This window comes from Anolis sagrei, chromosome 2, assembly GCF_037176765.1.
Source record: "Anolis sagrei isolate rAnoSag1 chromosome 2, rAnoSag1.mat, whole genome shotgun sequence".
NCBI classification, from domain to species: Eukaryota; Metazoa; Chordata; class Lepidosauria; order Squamata; family Dactyloidae; genus Anolis; species Anolis sagrei.
This window is the reverse complement of record NC_090022.1, coordinates 21,854,107-21,868,985: the sequence shown is the minus strand read 5'-3', so window position 1 is coordinate 21,868,985 and position 14,879 is coordinate 21,854,107. Positions and strand designations below refer to the sequence as shown.

The 14,879-nt window shown below is 42.2% G+C and overlaps 1 protein-coding gene across 2 annotated transcripts in view; it reads right to left on the bottom strand.

Annotated features, from left to right (window-relative positions):
* DDR1 (discoidin domain receptor tyrosine kinase 1) overlaps positions 1–14,879 on the bottom strand; it is a 79,988-nt gene that overhangs the window by 13,667 nt on the left and 51,442 nt on the right. The window contains exons 5-13 of one of the 2 annotated variants that reach the window (XM_060759392.2): positions 13,494–13,641; positions 12,308–12,410; positions 10,361–10,547; positions 7,807–8,053; positions 6,757–6,909; positions 5,589–5,752; positions 3,870–4,068; positions 2,130–2,240; positions 697–941 (exon numbers count right to left, since the gene is read on the bottom strand). In XM_060759392.2, the coding sequence (XP_060615375.2) occupies positions 697–941; positions 2,130–2,240; positions 3,870–4,068; positions 5,589–5,752; positions 6,757–6,909; positions 7,807–8,053; positions 10,361–10,547; positions 12,308–12,410; positions 13,494–13,641 (1,557 nt within the window). The remainder of the gene's footprint in view (positions 1–696; positions 942–2,129; positions 2,241–3,869; positions 4,069–5,588; positions 5,753–6,756; positions 6,910–7,806; positions 8,054–10,360; positions 10,548–12,307; positions 12,411–13,493; positions 13,642–14,879) is intronic. The other variant, XM_060759393.2, reaches the window with a different exon arrangement.

Genomic DNA, 14,879 nt, shown 5'->3' with positions numbered 1-14,879 from the left:
TGCAGGCGCTTCGGCTTAGAAAGGGAGATGAACACCACCCCCAAAGCCAGAGATGATATCTGTGTATCTGTGTTTCATTGTTTTGAATGTTTCCTTGAGTCTGTTGTATACTAGAATCCACCCTGAGTCCCCTCAAGGAGATAAGGCAGAATACAAATAAAGCGTTGTTGTTGTTGTTATATCCTGCTTTTTCTCTCCAGAAGGAAACTCAAACCAGCTAACATTAAAGTGTTACTACGCAATTTAAAATATACAAATATTAAAACATCATTAAACATCATTAGTATTAAAAACAATTCAGATTAAATTCATAAAAGCATCCAAAACTACAGTAGTCCTCCCATTGTTTTTATTAAACTGCATAGACCTTCATTCTCCCCCCTCCCCCCCCCCCCAAAAAAAACTTGGAAAGACAAGAGGTTAATTTTCACTGTAGAATTAATGCTGGATGATACCATTTTAATTGCTATAACTCAATTCTATGGAATCCTTGGAAGAGTAGTTTGTGAAGCACTAGCAATCTTGAGCAGAGAAGGCTAAAGTATTGTTAGAACTCCCATGATTCCATAGCATTGAGCCATGGCAATTGAAGTGGTGTCAAACTCCATTAATTCTACAGTGTAGATGTACCCAAGAATGGTCCTTCCATTAATAAATCTTTACAATCTTCATCTTCTGCTGCCTGATACTCCTCACCTCTCCAAACTGCCCTTCTCCTAGCTTCTCCTTGAAGATGAGTCGCTCCCTGGGGAACTCGCCCAGCGCCATATCCTTCCCCGTAAGAGCATCTACTGCCACTGCTGGTACGGCATATGTGTTCCCACCGGTCACCCCTTGCAGGTTGATGATGTCAGCTTCGGCATAATGTGGCACATTGTTCTGGAAGCCTGGCTGGCAATTAGCTGTTTCTGGTTCCATGTAATCTGCTCCACATGCTGTAGCTGGAAAGAGAGAAACCACAGTTGAGTTCATGCTCGTACATGTGTGGATGTTGTGCCTTCAAGTCACCTATATATCTGTAGTGACTGCATGAATTTCGCAGGGTTTTCTTAGGCAAGGAATACTCAAATGGTTTTGCTAGTTCCTTCTTCTGGTATGTAGTCATCTATCCAACTACAGGCTGAGCATCCCTTATCCAGAATTCCAAAATCTGAAGTATTTCAAAAGTTGGTTACATGGGTGGCTATGATAGCGAAATCTTGGCTTTCTGGTAGATCATTGTACACAAACTTTGTTTCATGCATAAGATTATTTAAATCATTGTTTACATTTACCTTCAGGTATAAAATGTATACCTGAAAACATACAAATGTGAGTAGATCAATAGGTACTGCTCCAGCAGGAAGGTAACAGCACTTCATGCAGTCATACTGGCCACATGACATTGGAGGTGTCTATGGACAATGCTGGCTCTTCGGCTTAGGAATGGAGATGAGCACCAATCCCCAGAGTCAGACACGACTGGACTTAATTAAAAGCAGGATGCATCCTAGCATCACAGGATTGATTGCTCGCTCTGATCTATCTATGTTTGTGTGTATATAACTTTTTTTTTCTGTTGGTACTGAATTTTGTGTGCAGCTTACAATCAATGGCATCTTAGAATCAAAGACATATAGTGAGGGAACTTCATGTTTAGACTTGAGTTCCATCTCCAAGATATCTCACTATGCATGTCTACACAAATACAGATATTCCAGAATCCAAAACACTTCTGATCTCAAAGATTTTGGATAAGAGGTACTCAACCTATACCAACCAGGTATATGCTCCACCCCAACCGTGGCTGCTTTTATAGCTCTAGGCTAGCTGCATGTTGGCTTTGGACCAATGAGATGCTGTGTAAATTCTCAGCCCTGCCCCAACCATCCCATCTGCCCCAGAAGTTGCCGCATCACAGAACCTGCAAAGCTAAAGAGTTAAGCAAGAAGGGTTAGCCATGCACAGCAAAGACAAGAGGGAATTGAACTGGGGCACAGATGTGATGTAGAAAGAGCAATGGAGACAAATGGCACCCTTTGAGGGAGGGAGGGAAAGAAACGGCAGAAGGCAAAAGGCTCCGATTAGCGTGGAGTATGGGTCACCCAGGTCCCCAGCTGCGCCACGCGGAAGCTTGGCACCCTCCTTACCATTGGTGTTGATGGGCTTAACCCGGCTGGGTGGCGGGAAAGCAGGCCTTCCCATGGGCTGGGCATAAGTGGCCAGGAAGAGATGATAAGCCGGGTTGCTGAGCAGCAGAGCTGTCGGGAGAATGGGGAGGGTGGGAGGAGAAGACAAACGGACGGATGAGGAACAGACGGACAGACGGACAGAGAGACGCACACGCAAGGGAAGGCGTGACACAGAGAAGAGGCAGCGCTTTAGGGATTCCTGTCCCCTGTTAGGCCTCTTGTCCCAAACAGAGCAGCCAGACACAGACACCAAATGACACACACTATAAAATGATGGACACATCCTATCATTAGCACCTTGGACAGAAGGAAATGACTTTTGAGTCTGGGATATTAAAGATCACCTGCCCTGGCTCACTAAGTCCTCTCTTTCTGAAGGGATTCTCAAGAATTTCATCTCCATTGACTCATTGCTCTTCCAAGGGTGCATCTACACTAAGAATTAATGCAGTTTGACACCACTTTAAGTGCCATGACTTTCTGCCATGGAATCATGGGAAATGTAGTTTGGAGACACCAGCACTCTTTGGAAAAGAAGGCTAAAGGCCTTGTAAAACTACAGCTTCTATGATTCCATAGCATTCAGCCATGATAGCTAAAGGAGTGTCAAACAGCATTAAATGTACAGTGTACATGCAACTCGAGTTTCCAAACCAGACACAACACATTAAAAAGGACACTGACGGACTATGACACATATGGAGAAGTGACCAGAATGAGGAGTGATCTGGAAACCAAATCCTATTCTCAGAGAAGTGTGAGGAACAATTGAAAATGCCATTTATATGTACCATGGATTTAAAAAAAATTAGGAGAGATCAGAGATGGCTAAAGAGCTCACAGGTTCAGTTCTTGGCACAACTTGTTTTGTCCCATAGTAATCCTGTCAAATTGTAGGCACAGCATGAGAAATAATTTTCTGGGTGTTATAATTTTGAGGACAAGAAGTAACAGATTTCTATATGTATGTCACGGGGATGTTATTGCATGAGCATTCTGGAATCACAAGGTGCTGCGGTTAGCCTGGCTATTGAAGGTTGCCAAAAAAGCATGCATTTCTCTGCCTCCATCATTCATGATCTCATACTACCAAAAGTATTCCATGTTTGCAAAAGGGGTGCTAATTATGAGGGCATCTACTATAGAATTAATGCAGTTTGACATCGCTGCCATGACTCAATGCTATGGAATCCTGAGACCGGTAGTTTACTGAGGTACCAGAACTATTTGGCAGAGAAAGCTTGTAAAACTACAGCTCCCATTATTTCATAGCATTGAGTCAAGTGACGTCAAACTGCATGAATTCTACAATGTAGATACATCCCTAATCATCTGTGAAAGATCTGAATAGTTCTAGCTCCTTAGATCAGAATTTCCATTGACAGAGTTGTTGTTGTTGTTGTTGTTGTGTGCCTTCAGGCTGTTTCCGATTTATGGCAACCCTAAAGCTATGTCATTGGGGAAGAGAATGTATGACTCGCCCAAGGTCATTCCATAGCCAAGTAGGGAATCAAACCCTGGTCTCCAGAATCACAATCCAACATTCAAATCACTACTACACCACACTGTTTCTTGTTAACTACTGTTGCTTGTTTCCAACCCAATCTGATTCTCTTCACTTTCTGACTTTTCGATAGTTTAACTCTCCTTCCTTCGTTCCTTCATTTGAGCTCGTTCCTTCACTATTTGCATCCTCACCAGAGTTCTCAGTGCTGTGTGGCAAGTCTGGCAGTTTCATGCGTGCCCTGTTGGGTTCCTGATATTCGGTGTCTCCTGAGTGGATGCGCTCATAACGATTGGAGTGTCTGTGGGAACCCATTGTGTTGTTGATGACAATGGTGTCGCTCGGCGCAGAGAGGTGAACAGTCAGATCGTCATCAGAGATTCGGCGTTGAGCCTACAAAAGATAGTCAATGAAGAGAGACAATAACAAACAAAAAAGTCACATCAGTCAAACTCAAGGCCAGTGGGCCAAATTCAGCCTGACATACCATTTTATGCCACTTTCCAGATTTTGGACTATAACTGCTGTATTCCTCAATATTAGACATCATGACTACAGCTGATGGAAATTGTAATACAGTAACGTATATTACAGGGAAAACCAGCTGATTCCTAATCCGTCTAAAACATAGATGTGTGCTTTTCACTTTAAGAACAGACAAGCATCTCGAGCTCCGAGGATTACCTGGGAAGGAATCCCACTGGATTATTGCAGCACACCCAAATACCTGGGAGTTACCCTGGACCGTGCTTTGACTTACAAGAAGCACTGCTTGAATATCAAGCAAAAAATGGGTGCTACAAATAATATCATATGAAAGCTGACTGGCACAACCTGAGGATCACAACCAGACACAGTGAAGACATCTGCCCTTGCGTTTTGCTACTCTGCTGCTGAATGTATCTACAGATTCTCCATTCATGGATTCAATGGCCCTTTGAAGGCAACCATAAGACTGATGTGGCCCTTGATGAAAATGAATTTGATACCTCTGTTTTAAGTGCTCTATAGTAAATGTAGCTGAGAGGCAGATATACACAAACAAATCTGTTACACATCACTACCTCTGAGGATGCTTGCCATAGATGCAGGCGAAACGTCAGGAAATAATGCCTCTAGAACATGGCCATATAGCCTGAAAAAACCTGCAACAACCCAAATCTGTTACAGCCTCCACATAGTAATTCGGTTTAGCTCCCCTTCCCTAAATGAATATGAAGCATTATTAGTTCCTTAAAAAAGAAGGATGAGTGTTACATTTTTCCTGAAAAAGAATCCTGTTGTACCTTATTGGGACAACAGGTCATGGTAACTAATGTAATGGATTAATAACTGTAATCCTTTAAGTAATGAGTTACTTCCAAACCTTAGGTCAAGCTGAAAAATGGGAGCACAATAAGAACTCTTTATCTGCATCGGGTATGTTCCCAACCTAATCAGGATTACCTGAAACTATAGATATACCTGAACCACCCCCTTATCTGAGTAGAGCGGTGAAAGGTAAGAGTTTAGTCCATCCTAGGACAACCTAAAAGAAATACTGTATTTTTATTTTTATCAAAAAATAAATCCTCTTCTTCTTTGAACAGAATAATGAGAGGCCTTTCTGAATGCCTGACAGGAAAATAGCAACTTGCAGCCAAGGGTTCTTGGTTCCCTGAGATAATTTCACCTTTAATGGAATGATCTTCCATTTATCCACAGATTATATCAAAATCCATAATTTGGGGCTCCAAACCTGCCCTTGACTTATACATGATTATATACAGTAATAACTGAAGAAGAAAGATTCTCTACCAGCAGATATGTGGCTAAGAAACACCATTTTCATCAATGGAACTGGCTATGAACCTCTAAGTTGCCCACAGTCTAATAGCATTGTAGGATGTTTGCTCCAGCCCAGCCTCACTTACCTTCCCCAAAATCTTTTGCCAGTATTGTCGCCAAAGGATAAGGAATATCACAACCAGCAGGAGTAGGATGATGGCTACCAGGCACCCAATCAGAATGGCGGTGTTGCTGTTGTCATCCTTCGCAATGGGCTGGCCCGATTTCGGTCCCCCTTGGCCCTCAAGGTCTTAGAGGAAAAGAAATAATAGAAAAATAAAGTCCTACAGTGGCATCAAATTACGGTATATACTTGAATGTAAGTCGACCCAAATATAAGACAAGACCTCTAATTTTACCACAAAAACTGGGAAAACTTGACTTGAGTATAAGCCCAGGGTGAGAAATGCAGCAGCTATTGGTAAATTTCAAAATAAAAATAGATACCAATAAAATTACATTACTTGAGGTATGCAGCTTCTCCTCTTGGCACAGCATTCCAGTTGGGTTGCTGTGCCAAGAGGAGAAGCTGAATGCCTTCCTCTCCTCCTCTCTCAAAACAGAGACACAGCTGGGTCGCTGTGCTGGGAGGGAAGGCATGCAGCTTCTCTTCTCCTCTCATCATAGCAACCCAGCTGGATTGCTTTGCCAAGAGGAGAGGCCATGCACCTTCCTGTCCTCTTCTTTTGGCACAGAGACCCAACTGGGTTGCTGTGCTGAGGGAAAAAGAGGAAGGCATGCAGCTTCTCCTCTCCTCTTGGCACAGCAACCCAGCTGTGTTGCTGTACCAGGAGGAGAGGCCAAGCCTGGCCCAGCAGGAAGGTGTATGGCTGATTAGCCATGCACCTTCCTCTCCTCCCCTCTTGACACAGCAACCCAGCTGGATTTCTGTGCCAAGGGGAGAGGAGAGGCTTCACATCTTCTTTTCCTCCTTTCTCGGCACTGAAACCCAGCTAGGTTGCTGTGCCAAAAGGGGTGGAGGTGCGCAGTTGGTATAAGCCCTGCAAAGGTCTCCTTTCACCCCCACACCTTCCCATCAGGACCCTCACTCAAGTATAAGTATTTTTCCAGCATAAAAAATATACTGAAAAACTCAGCTTATACAGATTGTACTCTAAAGTATTGGGTGAGACCCCATTTACACTGCCATATAATGCAGTTCAATGCAATTATACTGTATTGTGAAACTTATTATACGGCAGTGTAGATGGGGCCTGAGATTCGGGTCTGATGCAAGCTTTGTGGGATACATACCTTGGATTGTAAGGTTTGGGGTGATGCCAGCTTTCTCATTCAATGTCGATCCTAGGGCTGGGGAGAGTGGAGTGCCACGGCCTGATGCCCGAGGTTGAGCCACTACTGGGGGACGGTGACTCGATGCTGAGAGAGTGGGATCATCCACAATGTCTGCAAGGTAAAAAAACAAAAAACAAAAAGATGAAGGAGAAAGGAACAGGAAAACCATGCATAAAGCAGAGGGAAAGCAGCAAGCAAAGCAAGCATGGATTTGCAAGGATTTGCAATTTAATTTAATTAAATCTGAAGACCACTTGCTTAAAGTTTGAAGAAAACCCAGAGTGGATAAATTATGTGCTATGCTAATAATAATAATAATAATAATAATAATAATATCAAACTACAAGAAAGGAGATTCTATCTGAATATTAGGAAGAACTTCCTGACTGTGAGAGCCGTTCAGCAGTGGAACTCTCTGCCCCGGAGTGTGGTGGAGGCTCCTTCTTTGGAAGCTTTTAAACAGAGGCTGGATGGCCATCTGTCAGGGGTGCTTTGAATGCAATGTTCCTACTTCTTGGCAGGGAGTTGGACTGGATGGCCCATGAGGTCTCTTCCAACTCTATGATTCTATAATATAATATAATATATTGTATATATATATATAATATTTATAATATTATAATGTAATACAATATAATACTACTAATAATGCAATATTATAATTATATATTTTATATTACATGTAATATTACTAATAATATTACAATATAATAGTATAGTACAATATAGTAATATATAATACTGATATTGTACTATGCTAATAATATAATATATTGCGTGTGTGTGTGTGTGTGTGTGTGTGTGTATGTGTGTATATATATATACATATATATATATATATATTGTAAGCCGCTTTGAGTCCCCTTTGGGGTGAGAAGGGTAGCATATAAATGCCGTAAATAATTAAATAATAAATAAATAAACTGCCTCATTGGGAGACTGTCAACAGCTACCATGGCTGTGGAGTACGAGAATATCAAAAGGAGGGACAAAGGAATACCAGCTCACCTGAGAGGAAGGCTATTTCACTGAAGAGCATCCACTCGCCAGCAAAATGAAAATGGCACTGGACAAACAGGCCCAGGCGTCCTTCCAGGGGCACCGTGAGGATCCGGGAGCTGGGGTTCCTGACATCGACTGCAAGCTGTTGTGAGACAGGGATGGGTTCCCAGGCCGTGGCCAGGCTGCGCTTGAAGAGGCAGTCCACCTTCCGGAAGATGCTCACCCCGTGCGTATGCATGTTGTTGCAGTGAACCTGGAGAGGGAACAATGGTGCAGGAGACGTGAATAGGGGAGAGGAATACTCAGGAGACACAGGAGAACAACACCTTTCTCTACAGCTCTGATCTACTTCAAGAAACATTTTTAAAAAGAACAGAGGCACCAGATAAAGGGCAAAGCTGGGTTGCTGTGAGTTTTTCGGGCTGTATGGCCATGTTTCAGCAGCATTCTCTCTTGATGTTTCACCTACATCTGTAGCTGGCATCTTTAGAGGTTCTGTTGGCAATGAAGCAAGTGGAGTGTCTATAGATCTGTGGAATGTCCAGGGTGGGAAAGAACCCTTATCTGTTTAAAGCAAGTGTGATTGTTGTAATTAGCAAGCTTGAATAGCATGAGTAGCCATGAAGCTGCAAAATGAGTCAGTGAGGGTATCTACATAAATGGAGCCTGTCCTTTATTGCCTGGAGGAATCTTCTGTTTGGGAGGTGTTATCTGGCCCTTGATTGTTACCTGTCTGGAATTCTCCTGTTTCTGAGTGGTGTTCCTTATTTACTGTCTTGATTCTGGTGTTCAGAGCTCTTTAAAGCAAGTGAGAAACTTCTTTAAAGCCATTCACTGGTGTATGTACAAAAATGAAGAAATATCTCTCTACAATCAGCCCTCCACATTGATCGGGGTCATTGAAGCACTATCCTTGCAAAAGTGGTTTAACCTCAAATAAAATGTAACACTTTTTTTAAAACCCTGACAGAAAATCCCTCTAAGAACCTCTAGGTCAGTGGTTCTCAACCTGGGGTCCCCAGATGTTTTTGGCCTTCAACTCCCAGAAATCCTAACAGCTGGTAAACTGGCTGGGATTTCTGGGAGTTGTAAGCCAAAAACATCTGGGGACCCCAGGTTGAGAACCACTGCTCTAGGTCATCTAGCATGACTCTATGGTCAGGGTCTGCCAAAACTGACCATAGAATTGCACTGGACGACAAAGGGATCTAGACATATATTGTCTCTAAAATCTCCAGAAGCATTTAGCAGAAGTTGACTGCAGAGTCACACTGCAAGACCTAGAAATACCTAAAGTGAAACATTTTCATCAAATCCATAATCAACTGTGTCTATCTGTCTGTCTGTACATCTATTTATCTATTTATCTATCTATTTATATGCCACCCTTCTCACCCTGAAGGGGACTCAGAGCAGCTTATAAGTAAAAATATATCATATTATTACCATAGCGCAATATTAATATTATATATTACATTGTACTATAACATTATACAGTAATATTATTTGTAATATTGCATTTAATATAAAATATATAATTATAATATCTATCTATCGGGTTGTGGTACAACTGGTTGGGAGTCAGCTGCATTAAAATCACTACTGAGTGAAAGGTTATGAGTTCAAGGTCAGCCCAGGTCAAAGTAAGCTCTCAACCATTTGTCTAGCTTGCTGTCGACCTTTGCAGCATGAAAGACAGTTGTATCTGTCAAGTAGGAAATTTAGGTACCACTTATGCGGGAAGGCTAATTCAACTAATTTACGACGCCATAAAACTCTCCAGCAGCATGCAAAAGAATGAGGAAGTACTCAATCAGTGTCACAAGTGGATTGTGTGAAGCAACAGCTCCCCCAGTGGCCTGAATTCAAAGCATACCCTCAGGAAGCTGGAAGTTAAATAGCCTGTGTGTCTGTCTATATATGTTGTGTGTCTATGGCATTGAATGTTTGCCATGTATATGTGAATTGTGAGTTCCCTGAAGAGTGAGGAAGCAAAATATAAATACTGTAAATAAATAAATATCTTCACATGGATTTTCTGAATGCTCAAATGCTGAATGTTTGGAAATTGCTCTTCTCACAGTCATCCCCTAATATTTGCTGTAGTCAGGGGCACCGGACCACTTGAAAGTGAAAATCTATAAATAAAAGATTGCTATTTTTTTTTTGCCTGAGAGGATCATCTTTCTAAGAATCTTTAGGTCCTCCTACATGACTCCATGGACATCTGACAAATGTTGACCAAAGAGTTGCACTGGAGGACCTAAAGGTTCCCAAGAAGGGCATTTTAAAAAATGAATGCTAGTCGTTGACCAAAATAAAATATTAATTCATTAATCTTAGTAAATTCCATTAATAATCACATTTCCAAAAGTCACATCTGCAAATTAGAGTTAACTGCAGCCTTCTTTATAAGCTGAACCTATGGATTCATTTCCTTCTCCCGACATCTACATCATTTGACTTCAGCTTCTTGTGACAAGACTGGTTCTTCATCCTGCCATCCTATTTATGTCCAACAAAGCTTTCCAAAAAAGGTTCAGCTCTGCCCTGTGTTTACCTTCATGTAAGTGAAGGCTCTGAGTTGATCGAACTCAAACTCCATCTCAATGAAGCCACCAGGGAAAGAACTGTTCCTCCAGCCCACGTAGTCATATCCTGGCCAAACACGCAGCTCCTTGGTTTGGGTGAAATCGTCCAGGCCTACCACCCCATCAGTCAACTGGCCAAGACCCCCAAAGTGCAACCTGTGGTTGGAAGAAAGGCTTAGTTAACAAGCAGATCAACAAGAAGAAAGAGTGAATCTCACTAGACTTTCACTGCTGGATCAAAATGACATGTCCTACAAATATTATTCTGATTCATTCCACACAAAATGGATGTTTCTATGGATTAATCCTTGGAGTGACTGCCTGGACCTTGAAGGTGCTGGGGTGGTGATGGCTGACAGGGAGCTCTGGCATGGGCTGGTCCATGAGGTCACAAAGAGTCGGAAACGACTGAACGAATGAACAACAACATGGATTGATCCCATGAAGCTACAGTACAGTTTTTAAAAAGCCAAATTTCTACTGTTAGGGAATTCAACCTCCTGATGTCCACATTGTTGCTTCTGTTGTCAAAGTTACTAAAAGTCAGTCGTTTCAGTGGCTTTATATCAGGTATGGGCAAACTTTGGCCCTCCAGATGTTTTGGACTTCAACTCACACAATTCCTAACAGCCGGGAGTTGAAGTTCAAAATACCTGGAGGGCCAAAGTTTACCCTTGGCTGCTTTACATGGTTTAGGGAGGGTTATGCTTTAAAAGTCCTCTGAATTATAAAATTATAAGGAATAGACTGGCAGGATTACAGCATTTCATTTCTTTTGGGATGGAAGGAAAAAGGAAAAGGCTTTTCCCTCATTGTTTTTATCAGGCAGACAGATATCAAAACAGCTCTTTGTAATCCACAGGTCACTTGTCAGCCACCCTTGGTTTCCAAGCCTGCAACTGTATACGAAGGTCTGGTTGTGTGGGCAGGGCAGGGGGTGATAATACGGAAAAAAGATACATCCAAACGGATATGGTTGTAAATGTTATTGCTCCACCGGAAGATACAGAGGTCACTGGGTAACTGAAGGATGTTCTGAATTGTCAGCCCTACAAATTTTTGAGTACAAATCCCTTTCTTGTCTTTATCTTATCCTATCCTCACAATTATTTCCATTTTGGACAGTTCAGTGAGGCTGAAGTACTAACTTGTCTGAGGATCATGCAACTATCCTGTTCCCATATGAGACTTCTCTTTGGTGAGTTTATACAACAAACTTCCTGAAATAAACCCCATTCACCATTTGAGGGTGTGAAGGGATGGGTGTGTTGTTTTGTGGTGTGTGAATACAATTTCGTTGTGCTATAGCACAATGACAAATAAAGCTATTCTATTCTATCCTGTTCTATCTGACCACCTAAGACTGTTCTCCCTGTTCTCTGAGAAGATTAAGGCATGGCTATTTAATATTTTGTGCCAACAGATGACAACATGTCAACTTACCAGGCTACAACGTGACGGTTGAGTTCAATATGCAACTATGGCTAAGAGGTGTCACAATAGCCATGTTTAAATATTTGGAAGGATGAAGATGGAGCCAGCTTGATTTCTGCTGCTCCAGAAACCAGGAGGAAGAAAAATGGATCCAAACTATAGGAAATGGATTCCATCTAAATAGCAGGAAGAACTTCCTGGTGGTAAGAGCTATTCAAGTGGAATACTCTATCTCTGCTTATGTGAAGCCTCCTTCTCTGAAGGTCTTTAGATAGACACCGGATGGCCATTTATTGGGAATGCTCTCTTTGTGTATTTCTGCATGGCAGAATGGGTTTGAACTGGGTGGCCCTTGTGCTCCCTTCCAACTCTATGATTCTATGAACTACTGTCATCATCTAAACCTGCTCATTGAAGCTAAAGATTCCAGTACAAATATTCATGTTCAGAGACAGAATGGAACAACAGGTCCACTCACTCACTTGTGGACGCTGTGCCCATCGTAGGTGGAGTCATTCAGGTAGACAGGTTCAGGGACAAGAGGCATGACTTGGCCTAGTGGAGCTGTATATGACTGAAGGCCATCTGTGAAGGAAGATGGAGACACACATAACACAGTTAGCAGAGAAATTCCACTTGGGAACCTGGGAAAGATGCAGTTCTTAAGTATGGCAAAGGTATTTTGGTATGTGGAGAGAAAAACACTAAAGTTATGTATGCCAAATATTAGTCAATAAAATTGGAACTTCAAAACTACCTTGTGCTGAGTGAAAATCAATAGGTCCTTTAGCCTAGCTTCATCCCAATAGTGGTTCCTCAGGGCCTTGGGACAGAGTGCTTTCCCACCATATATAAATGGATCATTTTGGAACCGGACACACCAGGGAGTAAACTGGGCAACTTTTGCTTGCAAAGTATGTGCTCTAACACTGAGCTATAACCTCATATCCAATGTAGATATAGAGCAGGCATAATACATTTTTGGTGTCAACTGGGAACAACTTAATTCAGCAACTACAGCAACAAACTAAATGCTTTGAAAACTAAAAAAAAATAAGGTCAGAAAACCATGGTTCTGTATAAATCTCATGCCAAATTATGCATTCCTGCATGGCAGAAAAGGCCTAGACTGAATGGTTTTTGTAGTCTCACCCAACTTAATGATTTCATGCTGTTAAGTAAAGTTTTACCATGATTTGGTGTGACATATGAAGTGGCCAAACACATTTTGTAGCTGGCTGGACTACAGAAGCCTTTTGAAAACACACACCAAGCCAAATCAGACTCACCCACTTCCCCACATATCACACCAAAAATGATTTCTCATTTCACAAGATTCTTTCATGTTCCCCAAGATGTCCCAGGTCAGCTTATCATTTTTGTTTTCTCTGGAAGTTGGACACACTTCAAAAAGGAGAGCACTAAAACCAGCCACTGTTTGCTTTTATGCAAATTTCCCAGAGGGTGTGGGCATTTGAGACATTAATGGAAATAAGGATGGCCCAGGAGCATTTTATTTTGTTTTGAGGCATACCAGCCTTCCAATTATTACATCTCAGTTTTCAAAGGATTAGACGAGACCTCTTCCTGGAACAGTACTAGAGAACTCCACAAACAGCTGAATGTTACCATATTTCTAGGGAAGAATACAAAAGTTGAAAGGCTCACCTTTCCAAACGCAACCATAGAGCTCCACACGCAGGCAGACACTCATGACGCGGTCTGCACGTGGGAAGAAGCGGACGTATCGGGCGATGACTGGTGGTCCCAGATCCTTCAATACCACATCCTTCGTGTTATCGTTACCTGAAATCACCTAAGGGACAGGGAGTAGCCATGAAGGGGCATCATTTTTCGGTCACTTAAGAATCCATAAAAAACAACTCTAATTTGGGACAAAGATTTAAAACAGGATGAAGCTCTTTACACGGTAAATACTGCTCTGTCAGAATCCCTGAAAAATCATCACAGTTTGAAAAACATTTGTCTTAGGCTATAGCTTCCTCTCTTTTTTGTCATGTCAGGAGCAACTTGAGAAACTGCAAATCGCTTCTGTTGTGAGAGAATTGGCCATCTGCAAGGACGTTGCCCAGGGGATGCCCAGATTATTTGATATTTTATCTTCCTTGTGGGAGGCTTCTCTCATGTCCCCGCATGAGGAGCTGGAGCTGATAGAGGGAGCTCATCCGCCTCTCCCCGGATTTGAACCTGCGACCTGTCGGTCTTCAGTCCTGCTGGCACAGGGGTTTAACCCACTGTGCCACCGGGGGCTCCTTATAGCTTCCATAATCCATAGTCAACATGGGCACTGGCAGATGGGTTTTGGGAACTCTAACTCAGATTTGTCAATGGTATCTAACCTAATAGCTCAGCCTTGCATGCCAGGAGAACTCTTATCGATAAGACATATTGGGCCAGTCCAGACAGAGAAGTAAACCTATCTCTGGACCAGCTCTAATGAGTTGTAGCCAGTTATTTGCAAGCTCTAATTGGAATAATAATTAATTGTGGAACTAGTCAACTGTGAAACTTTCCAAGCACTACTTCAAAGGGCTTTGGAAAGAACCAGCAAGAAGGAACAGGCCTAACGGAAGCCCTAAAAACATATCACAGGGTTTTCTTGCCAGGACAGTTTTTGCCATTGAGTTCTTCTGAGGCTGAAAATGTTTGGTTTGCTCAAGATCACCAGGTAGGTTTCCATGGGCAAGAAGGGAATTTGAACCTTGGTCTTCAGAGCCAGAGTTCAAAACTCAGATCACTACACCACACTAGCTTTCATAAGGAATGCTTTTGACTAAAATAAATAAATAAAACTCCACAACCTCACTGCTCTATACAGAAAATTAGCTTTAGTGACACTTTGTTTGCATGAATAAGGGCCAGACAGTACAGAGGCACATGACCAGAATATAGGAAAATTAAATTTTAGACAACTCCCCCAATTGGTCATGCTGGCTAAAGATTTTGGAAGCTGTAAAGGTATCTTGTCCAAGCAGTTTCCCCCAGGAGCCTGCTCCTGCAGTTTGCAGTAGGATGGACCAGAAATATGACTTT